At 34.1% G+C, this 13,816-nt stretch overlaps 1 protein-coding gene across 3 annotated transcripts in view; it reads left to right on the forward strand.

Annotated features, from left to right (window-relative positions):
* ATRNL1 (attractin like 1) overlaps positions 1-13,816 on the forward strand; it is a 779,330-nt gene that overhangs the window by 29,269 nt on the left and 736,245 nt on the right. For all 3 annotated transcript variants that reach the window (XM_049103125.1, XM_049103126.1, XM_025467337.3), the window contains exons 4-5: positions 2,374-2,502; positions 4,272-4,480. In XM_049103125.1, coding sequence (XP_048959082.1) covers positions 2,374-2,502; positions 4,272-4,480 — 338 coding nt within the window. The remainder of the gene's footprint in view (positions 1-2,373; positions 2,503-4,271; positions 4,481-13,816) is intronic.

Raw genomic sequence — 13,816 nt, forward strand, 5'->3', positions numbered from 1 at the left:
AATTTCATCATAGGTAGAAGAATAATAGGCAAAGTATGGGGGCCAGATGGGACATTCTTGGTAGAAAAAACATGTACAAAGGCATAGACACATTTAAGAGCATTATGTTTCAGGCTAATATAAGTAGTTGTGAGTAATTTGATCATAGGAAATGTGAAGGGATTGGTAGGAGCCAGATTACCCAATAAGCAGTAATCAGTACATCTCCCGAATGCTTATTATGTACCAGGCAGTATGCAAGCAAGTGTTCTTTATATATATTAACTCCTTTAATCTGTACAGTATTCCTTTAGTTAAGGATTATTATTGCAAGAAGTTTATAAATTCTCCATTCATAAATGGGGAATTGAGGCACAGAGAGATTCAGTGAGTGGCTCAAAGTTGCCTACCTAGTAAGTAATGTAGTCAGACTAATAAGTCTGGTTTTTTAATCCTTTAATCACTGTATACCACACTAAGGGAATTGAGCTTTCTTCTATAGGCAAGACTTTAGAATGTGGAGAATGGATACAAATAGAGAAGTGTTACTGTTTTATTGTGTGCGGACAACTGTTTGCTGTATTGCATGTTTGTAAAATCACATTTAACAATTTGGGGCCTGGATAGATAATATATTCCTATGGAGAGTGCCTGAAGACAGTAGCAATCCAGTCAACTGAATTTAGATATTGAGGTGATTCACACACAAGCTGCAGTACAATCTCCTGGAGGGCTGGTCTTTTACTAGTTCACTTTTACTTATAGTCTTTGGGGTCCCAGGTCAGAGCGAGGAACCTGGGTTCCACTTTTCTCCTAGCTCTGTAAAACAACCCAGTTTCTTAAATTTTAAACTTCATCTCCAACTTTGAAACCAGCAAATGCCCATAAGGAGAAATGACTCCAGTACCTGGGCTCACCATCTTCTTAATTCTCCAATTCCATTCAAATTAATTTTTTTGGTTTTTATGTAATTTGTCATTTTTCTAGTTGACTTCAGTGGCGGGGTTAGTTGGTCCAAATTGCTTAATGTGTCATACAAGATATGCAAACCTTTTTTAAAGTTTATTTTAAAAAATAAACAATTTATTTAAAATTCTTTTATTTATTTTTAAAATATTCTTTTTTAGAAAACTTATAAATAACCAGTAAAGAAATCTATTCTTTATTTCAGAGAAATTAATTTATATATATAGATTATAATATATAAAAATATAAAAATATGACAGATATATTTATATATTAGTTATATATAATATTATAAATAGATATTATATATCTATTATAAAGACCTGGGAATATTATTTTTAGCAATGTACTTACTTCAAAGTAATTTCACTATAATGAAAAATATACCTAACTAAGACTGGTATTATAGAAAATTTGAATTCTTCTGATAGTCCTCTTTTAAAATTTTTTGTTCCTTCACAAACATAAATTAGTAGATGCAGTAATAATTAGAAAAACATGAAGATTTGATTACTTTTTGTTTGCTTTGAGAATATGTTTGTAAAATAAATTATTTGACTATTTCATATCGTTCTGTTAAATATGATTTGAATGAGAGAATTCAACTCCTGGTGATGCCTACACAGAAATTTAACACTGCCTAAAGGAATGGACTATTACGAGTAATGTAATTTGTTAGCAACTTGCTTTTATGTTTTACAGATTTAGAGAGAGTAGTATGGTATAAGTAAATGAAGATATGTAATATTTCCTCATGAATAGGAGATTGAAAAGGGGGAAAGTACCAATTACTAACTGGTTACCGCGCCAAAACTCTTGCATGTTAAATCTACCCACTCCCACCATTAGTTTTCTTTTGTATGGGCTGAAGTGTCCTTTGGAATATTAATTTAATTTGTAAAAGTATGCAAAATTTGAAAGAAATATAAATAATATATATTTTTAGATGACCTAAAATAACCTAGATTAGTGTCCTGGAGGTGTACAAGTTTAACTAGAATGCCACTGTACTCACTTTGCTGCTGTGGAGTGTTCTCTTAGCTTCATTAGAATTTGCAACCAGAGGAATATAGTGAGCCTATATGGTGGCTTTAAGAGATGGTTTACACGTAAGTTAAGAGATCACCCCATGGTATTATAACAGAATGTATAGCAGGATAAAGTGAGAAATGGGATGCTGCAGTGCACATGGTGTGAAGGAAGGAAAGGAGGGTCGTGGCATGAGAGCACATGTTCATCCATTGGCAGCAGTAGGAGGACCGATTGGGTGGAAGATGGAGAGGAACTTTTTTAGACTGATCATTCTAGTTGCTTATTCTGTTATACATATTTAGGGATGCTGACAAGGGTATTTTTGAGTAAATTTTAATGTGATTAACAGTCGTATGTGTATTAATATATATTACATTCGATTTTACTTTCTTACAGTGGTTTAATAGTCCCTGAAATCAGGGGAAATGAAACTGTGCCTGAAGTTGTTACAACATCTGGCTACGCACTGTTACATTTTTTTAGTGATGCTGCATATAATCTAACTGGTTTCAACATTTTTTATTCGTAAGTATTTTTTAAAATTTTGTATTGTAATGATTCTTATAACTTCAAATTATTTGTTTTTATAGATATCTTCTTTGTGAGGAGCAAGCTAGTGTGGTAAATTTCAAAATTATAGGATTAAAATAGGATAAAAATCTCAATCATATGCTGTAAAGTACTATCTCTAAGCTTGTTTTCTAAGTGTCAGAACTTTATGGTAGCAAGTCTGGTTGACATTTAATTATGAAATTTAAAATTTGCCTTCAACTCAGGGCATGATCCTGGAGTCATGGGATCGAGTCCCACATCAGGCTCCCTGAGTGGAGCTTGCTCTTCCCTCTGCTAGTATCTCTGCCTCTCTCTCCCTCTCTCTCTGTGTCTCTAATAAATAAATAAAATCTTAAATAAATAAATAAATAAATAAATAAATAAATAAATATTTTAAAAAAAGAAATTTAAAATTGTTGGTAAATGATTAAATAAAGAAGTATAAACTAGAGTAACCTTACTTGTGGTAGCAGATGTGGGATTAGTGGGAGTCTTCATCTGTGTCTCTGCTTGAAGGTATTGTACTCCTAATTTGAAGATGGGTATGTGAACTACCTTTGTGTAGTCTTTCTGTTCTCCAGAGACAGTACTGGATACTCTGTGTACATTATGTTCTTTGATTTTCTTTACAACAATTCTGTCAAATGGGTATTTTTCCCATTTTACATATGAGGAAATGGAGGCTTAAGGTAAGGTAGATGGATATACCACTGTCTCCTCTAAAAGAAGAAAAATAATTTTTATTAAGAATCTATTATGTATCTGGCAGTTTATATAAACTTTTATGTCTGGAAGTCCCATGGTGTAGTGAAGGAATCAGAGATGATGTCAGATGCTTTCACAGGAATGACCACAGGAGGAACTTGATACACTTCTTTTTTTTCCTTTTTTTCAGGAATGTAGACTATAACGAGAGAATTTTCCATCATGAATAAAATATTCTAAGTATTTTTTTTTTAAGATTTTGTTTATTCATGAGAGAGAGAGAGACAGAGAGAGAGAGAGAGGGAGAGAGGGGCAGAGACACAGGCAGAGGGAGAAACAGGCTTCCTTCAAGGAGCCGGATAATTGACTTGATCCCAGGTCCTGGGATTATGCCCTGAGCCTAAGGTAGACGCTCAACCGCTGAGCCACCCAGGCATCCCTCTAAGTATCTTTAGATTGTTAGAATTTGAAATCAGCAAGTTGTTTAGGATTTATTTTATCTCAAGCATGTATGCAAGGAAGAATAAGTATATAGTAGAATATAATTGGTTAAAAGGCTTTAAAATAAAATTTGATAATTATCCCTTTTCTTCTATGATAGTATATAAATGATAACATGCTATTTAAATAATATTATATAACCAGGTTATATCTTGGCTTTTCATGTAGTTTCAGGTATTCATGAATTTAATTATTTTCTGTAAAATGTATATTCAAAACACTTGAATACTAAGTCTTTATAAAACATTGTGTTTGGAACTGTATAGATTATGCAAATATGGAGTGTGTAGTCCTTTGAAGTTTGAAGTCTGGGTGACAAAGTAAACTCCCTGAATGAATTAAGATCAATTGCAAATAAATATTAAATGAATTGCATTAGGGACAAAAGGATACAGAGTAAAGCATTGAAGCCACATTGTGAAATTGTGTTAACAGAGCACATAAAACAGCATAAAAGTGGTAAAGCTTACAAAATATCAACCAAAATTCTTCTGTAATTACCTTGAATTTGAATATATATGAATTATATTTTACAGAATCAATTCTTGTCCTAACAATTGCTCTGGTCATGGGAAGTGTACGACCAGTATTTCTGTTCCAAGTCAAGTATACTGTGAATGTGATAAATACTGGAAGGGTGAAGCTTGTGATATCCCTTACTGTAAAGCCAATTGTGGCAGTCCTGATCATGGTTACTGCGACCTAACGGGAGAAAAATTGTGCGTCTGCAATGATAGTTGGCAAGGTAAGCATGTGATGGCTTTTTGCAACAATGATTCATATTTCTAATAAGATTAAAAGAAATTCTATACTCCTTTGTTTGCACAGCCAAATCTCATGTACTTTATTTTTAGAATTTCAGATGAACAATCAACTTCTTAATAGTTTGTTTCTTCACAACTGGAATTGGTAAAGATTTTGTCTACACCCTGTTTTGACAATCAAGTGAAATTAGATTTGGTGATCTTTTAAAATAGTGGGTTTGTGATCAATATGATCTATAATTTTTGGTTGAATCCTGAAAGGTTTGATGACTTGACTGACTTTAATGCGTGTTGCATTCAAATTTGATTTATAATGGATAACATAGTATACTGCAAAAATACTGGTCTTCTATGGTACTGAAGTATGTTAAACATATCTTAGGAAAGACTGACCTCTTGTGGCTATTTTTAAAAGAACAGAATATTTTTAAAAGTAAAAGATTTCATTAAGGATTAAACTAATTTAGAATTAATATTAAGGATTTCAGCTGCTTATTGCAAAAAGTAAGATTCCTGAAGGAGAATTTCTAAACAGTTTTTATACATATCTGTGATTAAATATTAGTTTTAGATTACATTGAAGAGTTTTAGCTTACTTAAGTATTTGGGTATAAAATCATGAATTTTATCATTGTGGAATTAAATGAAGAGATACATCTAGTTATCCATATGCTTACCTATCCAGAGCTTACTTTTTGTTAATTATATTTACATATTGAGCTAGCTTTGTGCCAGCATGCTAATTCTGTTGATTGAGGTAACTTTGACTCAAGAAATACGTAATCCAAAGTTACATGATCATGTGTTGTTTTAGTACAGGATAGCAGTAGTAGCAGTAGGTCCTGTTAGACCAAAGCAAAAATGAAAGAGAATGTGCCCCTCATATGGTTGTATTCATCATTCTTTAAAGATGACTTAAAAAAAATGTTACTGAGTATGCTGAGTTACCGAGTATACTTATTTAGAGGAATTATTTTAGTCTTTGTATAGATTATGCCCATCTTAAACCTATGTTATCCCGGGATCCCTGGGTGGCGCAGCGGTTTAGCGCCTGCCTTTGGCCTGGGGCGCGATCTTGGAGACCCGGGATCGAATCCCACATCAGGCTCCTGGTGCATGGAGCCTGCTTCTCCCTCTGCCTGTGTCTCTGCCTCTCTCTCTCTCTCTCTCTCTCTCTCTCTGTGTGACTATCATAAATAAATAAAAATTAAAAAAAAAAAACCTATGTTATCTCATTAAAAATATTACTCTGACACAAAATACCAGTCATTTCTTACTGAATTGAATTTGATTACCTATTATGATTATGACAGATAGAGAGTTCTCTATGTTCTTTAATTATTGGAGCATATATTTTATTAAATGGCTATTTTAATAGTTTGTGACCTTCTAACAAGTGCCTCAATACACCATTTTTTTTTTCATTTTAGTCTTGAAACTAAAATAATGTTCTTTTTTATGGAGAGAATGGTACATCAGAAATATATTTAAATTAAAGCCTGAGAAATAGAAGGATAGCTTATACACATAAGGTTTTTCAAAGTAGTCTTCAGTTGCTGTCATCTTTATCTTATTTCAACAGTTTTGAAAGGAAAAGAGGAATACATTTGTATGCTATTCTCTATAAACATCTCTGTCCTTTTTTATTCTTTACTTTTTTCTTTTTACTAGTCCTTCTTTAAAATGCTTTATTTTCTGGGGATTTATAATATCTGCCTCAAATGTTCTCTTCTGTTTTTTGACTTTTGTTGGCCGTTCACATTTTTATTTTTGTCAGTAGTGTCTCAAGTTAAAAAAATTCCTGACTCTTACATATGTCTATAAGCAGTTGGAAAAGGAATATACCCAAATGCTGGGTGTATTCACTTTTTTGGGGGGAAGGTGTGTTCACTTTTAAAGGAAAGTGATAGGGCAGCCCGAGTGGCTCAGCGGTTTAGCGCTGCCTTCAGCCCAGGGCATGATCCTGGAGACCCGGGATCGAGTCCCATGTCGGGCTCCCTGTAGGGAGCCTGCTTCTCCCTCTGCCTGTGTCTCTGTTTCTCTCTCTCTCTCTGTGTTTCTCATGAATAAATAAATAAAGTCTATAAAAAAATAAAGGAAAGTGATAATATGAATAGTTTCATATATATATCCACACAAACGTGTATATTTTTATACATATCTTTTTTATAACTGTAAAATGTACAGAAATCAGATACATTTTTATGCCACTATTCTTAATAGTTACAGAATTGATCTCTGAATTGATGTGAATGTTTTATGGTGGAGCGCTTGGTGCAAGTGATATTGTGCTTCTTTCATGATAGATGATGTACAGATTGGTTCCCTTAAGCTTCAAACCTGATCCTTGATTTATTTAAGGCAGTATAGCTTAAACTAGCTGGGATTCTTACCAGAACATGAGGGGAAAATGATGTTTCTATTTCAGATATATGAATTGGGGAGGAATCATTGAGGGGAAAATGAGAGAGAGAGAGAGATTTGTTTCTAGGACATCTGCGGAATGATCAAAGAACTTGAGATATTTAAAAATGAGAGCTGAGGAAGCAATCTGTGAGATTCAAAATCTGGCAGTTTTTTGTACTGTGTTGTTTGGAATTAGATTCTTGGGTTAAAAATAACAGATTATTGCTACTTCCATTATATTTTATTCTTTTATGATGGTTAATTTTACTTACTCTGATTTTATGCTAGTATAAGAAAAATTAGTATTACTTTTTAGAAACCAAGATTTTATTAAAGACGATGAATGTGGAGGGGAAGCCCAGCTTTATGTTAGGTCTTGAATTCCCTTCCTAACATTTCTGTAGTGTTTATCCCACCTGGTCTTCATGTCTCCTTCTTTTCTCATTTAGTTTTTTATGGGCACCTCTGAAGACTTGTGCTCAGCCATCACCATACTTTTTCCTCCCTTAACTTTCTCTTCTTTCCTCCTTAATCCGTTTAAACCATACTTTTTCCTCCCTTAACTGTCTCTTCTTTCCTCCTTAATCATCTGCTATCATTTTTTTTTTTTTTTTTTACTGCTTGAGTAATTTTTCCAAATTACACAGGAGTCTGTTTTAATGGTAAATGGCACCATCAATGTCAACTGTCCCCCCTTTCCTGTAGAAAAGACTTAGAAAACCCAAAAGCTGAGACAGTAAAGAATAAAGAAAATACTAAGTAGCATGTTGAAAAGCACGCAAGTTTGTTGTATACTGTGTAATTTTGTCATAATATATGGTTGTCAAGGATGATATATACATATTAAATAGATTATTTAAAGGGTAGGGACCTCTGTGGACTCATCTGCTTTTGTGATATTTTTCACTGAATAAAATTTGTTGGGGCAAAGGCAATGTTAAAAAGCAGTTTTCTTTTACGATGGCTTCCAAACATTGAAACAGATGGATTTTTTTTATAAAGATTTTATTTATTTATTCATGAGTGACACAGAGAGAAAGAGGCAGAGACATAGGAAAAGGAGAAGCAGGCTCCATGTGGGGAGCCCAATTCGGAACTTGATCCTGGGACTCTGAACCGAAGGCAGATGCTCAACCGCTGAACCAACCAGGCATCCCCAAATGAGGAATTTTTAAAAAACATCAAAATCATGATATAACAAATAGAGTTTATGTTCATATGTAGAGAATACAGTATAACATTAATTTACGAAGCAGTCTCCAAGTTGTGGTGCTTCCCTCCCCCCATCCCATTAATTCCCTAATTAGAGTGGCTCCAGGTTTCTTTTACATAAATTAAACAAAATCTGAACCAATGGAAGTCTTTGATTCTAAGCAGAAACAGTTCTGGCTTACTGGAGCAGAAAAGAAAGTTATTGGAAAGTATGGCAGAGACCATTATCTCCCAGAATTAATTCTTCCCTTCTTTTTAGTAATAGAATTCACTGAGTTTTTAGCTCAGGATGGCATTCCAGCTACATAGCACATTTCTTAGCCTTTCTTGCAGCTAGAATGGCTATTGTACTAAGTTCAGGTCAATAGGACATGAGTGGAAGTGATGTGTAGAACTTTTAGATCATTGAGGTCTTTCCAAATGGTAGTAGATGGCATAACTAGAATAGCCAGTATTACTTACCTATTTGGTCTAGAATGTTTCATTAGGGAGAAATTAACTTTTAGCTTATTTAAGCAACTTAGTTTGGGTTCTCCTAACCTGTACCCTAACTAGTACAGAAGCATCCTTACTAGCTCTGAAGAGAGATGAAAGGCTGGAAAAACCTTTGTTGAAAGGGGCAGGGGCAACAGAAAGCCATGTGGGTGGGTTCACAGCTACCTGAAAGATGAAGGCACAGGGATGTTTGATTAGGATATTCCTGTCATTCCACTGGACCCTGGATCCCACCACTGGCATCCTTCCTGTGTATTCTACATTCTTCAGGCATGGCTAGAATGCATTCCAAATGGTTCCAACAGCTTTATATCACTTGGGAGGATGCAAAGTCCTGCTTAGTAGCATCTACTTGGCTAACCATAGGTCTTTTTCATACCTTGGCTGCTTGGAGATGTGTAAATGGAGAATTTAACTTTTCGGATTTATATAGTGGGAAGGGATCCTGTTTTTGAATCTCACACAATAAGAGATATTCCCAACCGGGAAGGGGGTTGAAATCATTGGAGTCTCTCAAACAATTACAAAATCCAAATAAATATTTTTAGGTGTAGATTATTGCCTTATTTGACAATGAATGGGGTAAGTAGTTCTCTCATGTCCACTCTGAAAAACTGTGCAATGTGGAATAGGTAGTGGGAGTAGACAGATTAAAAAAATAAACCTGTAGCCTTTAGCGTCTGATTTTTTTTCCCTTAATCCATGACACAAGACATCTTTTCCCCTATTTTATCAAATGAAAAATAGGCCACCGTCTTTATGTGCAAGACCATTACTTAACTAGTTAAAAATTGTTCCTGTAATGTTCCTTTCCTGTTCCAGAATGTCCTGCTTATTAATCCTCTTGTCCAGTCCTTTTAAATGTTTCAGGATATGCTTTATGTTTTCATTATTGCAGTTTAATTCATACATGGTTTTCATATAAGGATTGGAATTTATTATTATTTTTTTAAGATTTTATTTATTTATTCATGAGAGACACACAGAGAGAGGCAGAGACACAGGCAGAGGGAGAAGCAGGCTCCATGTAGGGAGCCTGATGTGGGACTCGATCCTGGGACTCCAGGATCACACCCTGGGCCGAAGGCAGGTGCTTAGCCACTGAGCCACCCAGGTGTCCCAGGATTGGAATTTGTTGTTTTAAGCCTTTGAAATATTGATTAAAAGATAATAACTAAATATGTAAATCATAGAATTTGTTAGTTTTATATAGTATCTTTGATTCTTTATTTAAACTCTTGCTTTGTTTGAACTTATTTCAGTTTCTTTCATGCTTCTATGTCCCTTCCTATTTCATGGTCTTTCTTATTTCTGAATTTCATCCTGCAGTACTTTAGCCTATTAACATTCTAGGACATGGTCAGATCCTCCTGTTAAATGCTTTAATGGGACCCTACCTTTTTAATTTATAGCATTTATCACATTTATGTATGTGTTATTTTTTTTATTTTTTTCTTTTTCTTTTTCTTTTTATTTATTTATGATAGTCATAGCATTTATCACATTTATGTATGTGTTATTTTTTTTATTTTTTTCTTTTTCTTTTTTTTCTTTTTCTTTTTCTTTATTTATGATAGTCACAGAGAGAGAGAGAGAGAGAGAGGCAGAGACACAGGCAGAGGGAGAAGCAGGCTCTATGAACTGGGAGCCCGATGTGGGATTCGATCCCGGGTCTCCAGGATCGCTCCCTGGGCCAAAGGCAGGCGCCAAACCGCTGCGCCACCAAGGGATCCCTATTTTTTTTTTTTTTTTTAAATCTTTCCTACTGGAGTATAAGCTCTGTGAAGTGAAGAATGATTTATGTTTTCATCATTTTTGTGTGTCCCTAGTACATATTATAGTGCTTGACATGTCATAGGCATTCCAGTTTTTTGTTGTTGCTGAATAAATGATTATTATTCTTTTTAACTTAAATTTCGCTTAGTTAACATACAGTACGGTCTTGGTTTCTGTAATAAATAAATGAATTAGAAGTGTATTATTTAGCTAATTTAATGATATACAGAAATTCAAATAGAAATGTTTCAGTGGATGAATACTATAATAAATTATGTACTGTACTTGATATGTAAAAACAATTTTAAATATTAAGAAAAACAACTGAATTTGAGCATGTGGTTCTAGGATTCTTTGTTTTCTGTTTATTGTATTCCTTTGGTTTTAGATTTTAACATTTGCCAGTGGGTGGCAGTATTGACTACCAGAACATACACTTAAACTATGACTTTATTCAGGTTGTAAAAATGATAGTTTTGTTTTAGAAAAATATAAAACTTTTAAATTCAAACTCATGAATATTTTATCCTGAAGTATTTTTTTTTTCTGGGTTAGTCATATGACATTCTAGGACATGCATGGTTACTTTAGCATAGTGTGTTGGTACACATCAGAGTATAGGTTGCACCTTGAAGAAATTCACAGGATAGCTTATATTTTCCTTTTTATATTTAATAATAAATATGATCTATTTTATTTAACTTTAATGACAATGAATGTACTAAATTAAATTCTTTTTTTTAAAAAAGATTTCATTTATTTATGAGAGAGAGAGAGAGAGAACAAGCAGGGGGAGGAGCAGAGGGAGAGAGAGATGCAGACTCCCACCTGAGCTCCATTCCAAGACCTGGAGATCATGACCCGAGCCAAAGGCAGATGCTTAACTGACTAAACCATCCAGGAGCCCAGATTCTTTTAGTTCATTTTCCCACTAGCAAAATCAGCAGATCTGACTTTTTGCAAGTCAGTAAAATTAAGTTTTTATTCCTAACCCACTAAAAGTAAAGGTAGCATTGAGAATATGAATATACACATGCACACACACAAATATATATGTGACAGGATTTATTAACTAATTCACTCATTTATGTAACAATGTTTTGAACTACTACATACTAGAATAGTGATTCTGTGCCTTTTGGATATATTGTGGAACAAAAAAGGCAAGGATCCTTGTGTAGCTTACTTACATTCAAGCTAGGAGAGACTATACTTATATTAAGTATAGCATATTAGAAAGGGATAAGTGCCATGGAAAAATAAAGTAGAGCTGAGAAAGAGGGATAGATCTGGGGATGGGAGTTACAATTTAAAATAGAGTGCTCAGGTTAGGACTCATTGAGAAGGTGACATTTGCTCAAGGACTTGATACAAATGAGGGAATTAGCAATATAGGTATTTAGGAGAAGAATATTCCAGGTAGAGGGAACAGTCAGTACAAAGACCCTAAGGTAGAAACATGCCCGTTTTGTTTGATGACCAGCCAAAAGGCCAGTGTGCCTGGAATTAAATTACTGAGGGGAGATTAGTCAGATATGAGCTCAGAGAGTTACAGAACAAAGGAGAGGCCTGGGAATGTGGGGTTAAGGGGTTGTTGGAGTAATGGAGGTAGGTGAAAAATGGAGCCAGATCAGCTAAGCCTTAGCATTGGGGAACCACTGTAAGGATTTTGACTTTTACCCTATGTGAAATGGGGAGTCATTGAAGAATTTTGAACAGAAGATTGATATAGTCTGTCTTAGTTTTAATAAAAGGTTTCTGTTGGCTTCTAATGGAGAAGACTAGAAGTAGAGTACCAGGTAAGAGGTTCCTGATATAATCCAGATGAGAGGTGATAGTAGCGTGGGCAGGCAGTGGAGGGACTAAGAACGACTTGAAAGCAGGGTTAATAAGATTTGCTGATGCACTGGACATGGGAGGGGGTGAGAGAAAGAAGAGTCAAAGTGATTTTAAGACTTTTTAAACCACAGAGTATGATGGGGTTGTCATCAACTGATACGAAGAAGACTTTAGGAGGAAAATCAGTTTGATTTTGGAATGTGAAGTTTGAGATGTCTTTTAGACATCTAGGAGGTGACGTTGAAGAGACAATTGGGGTTTAGTGGAGGAGGTCTGTACTATAGCTATAAATTTGGATCTTAAGAATAGTAAATTAGAAACTATTGATGGTCCTTAAAGCCATGAAATCAGATGAAATCACCAGGAAAGTGAGTATAGAGAGAGAATAGAACAGACTGAGCTGTGAGTCACAACATAATTCATAGGATACTCTGTACTAGACATACAGGTTCCTTCCTTACAGAAGCTTACTTGATGTTGAAATATTTACAAGCACGGCAATATATTTACAAGGCAATATATTATTGCCTCTAACTTAGATAAGTAGAGTAAACAAATCCTGCTCTAAATCCTAGCTAATTCTATATTTATCATTTTCAACTAATCAGAACCAAAGTCTGTAAAGCTTTGCTTTAAGCCTTCCACAATACGTTAGAAAGCGCTGTTCTTTGCTAACAGGACATTTCCTTTCCATATTATAATCGCATCATTGACCTAAACTGAGAGAACCAAGTATTCTTGGAACAGAAGAGTATAATGATTACCACTCACAATTCATTGTTCTATAAAATTTAAATATTGTCAAAACAGCTGTGAGCATTTAAAATATACTAAAATTCATGCCTGAACTTTGGAGATTGGTTTAATGGGCCCAAAGAGTGTTTAGAATACTTTGGATACTGAAACAAAATCCGGTGACATTAGAAGATAAGTCTCTTACACAATTATCTAGTTTTGCCTTTTATCGGAGAACTTCAGCTTCAGTATGCATATTAAGTCATAAAATTATTTCTAGAATGATTACAAGTTATGTACACCTCTTTTAAAATATCCCTTCTCAATATATTTTCCCTTTGTTGCTAGGAATCCAATTTCTTTTTGGGAAATTGCCTTTCATTTAGTGAGAGTAGTCTTGGTGAGCTGGTAAATCCAGATACCTGCCTAGTCTAAACTTGATTTTTTTGCTTTATTTTGAAATTTTCTGAATTTCTCCAATAATTCCCATTTTTCCTTAAGACAGCCAAAATTAGTTTCTGTGGCTTACAACCAGAGAAATCTAGTTGATATACCATACAAGAGATACTATTAGAGGGCATATACATGTATGTATACATTATACATTTTATGTATTTCCGTTATTAGCTTTATTTAAAATACCAAAAGTGGTATTTACAATATAGAGGTATTGATAGAAACTTGGCTTAACAGTCTGCATTTGATTCAGTTCAACGTTAGCTGCATTTATTTAGTGTTTTTAATTGAGAACTGAAAAAAAAAAGAGTAAATATAATTTGGCCTTTTAAATCTATACCACCTTAATAGTAAAATATTTTTTCATGATGACTTTGATTAAATATGAATTAAAAGTA

The sequence above is a fragment of the Canis lupus genome, chromosome 28, assembly GCF_003254725.2.
Source record: "Canis lupus dingo isolate Sandy chromosome 28, ASM325472v2, whole genome shotgun sequence".
In the NCBI taxonomy this organism is placed as follows: domain Eukaryota; kingdom Metazoa; phylum Chordata; class Mammalia; order Carnivora; family Canidae; genus Canis; species Canis lupus.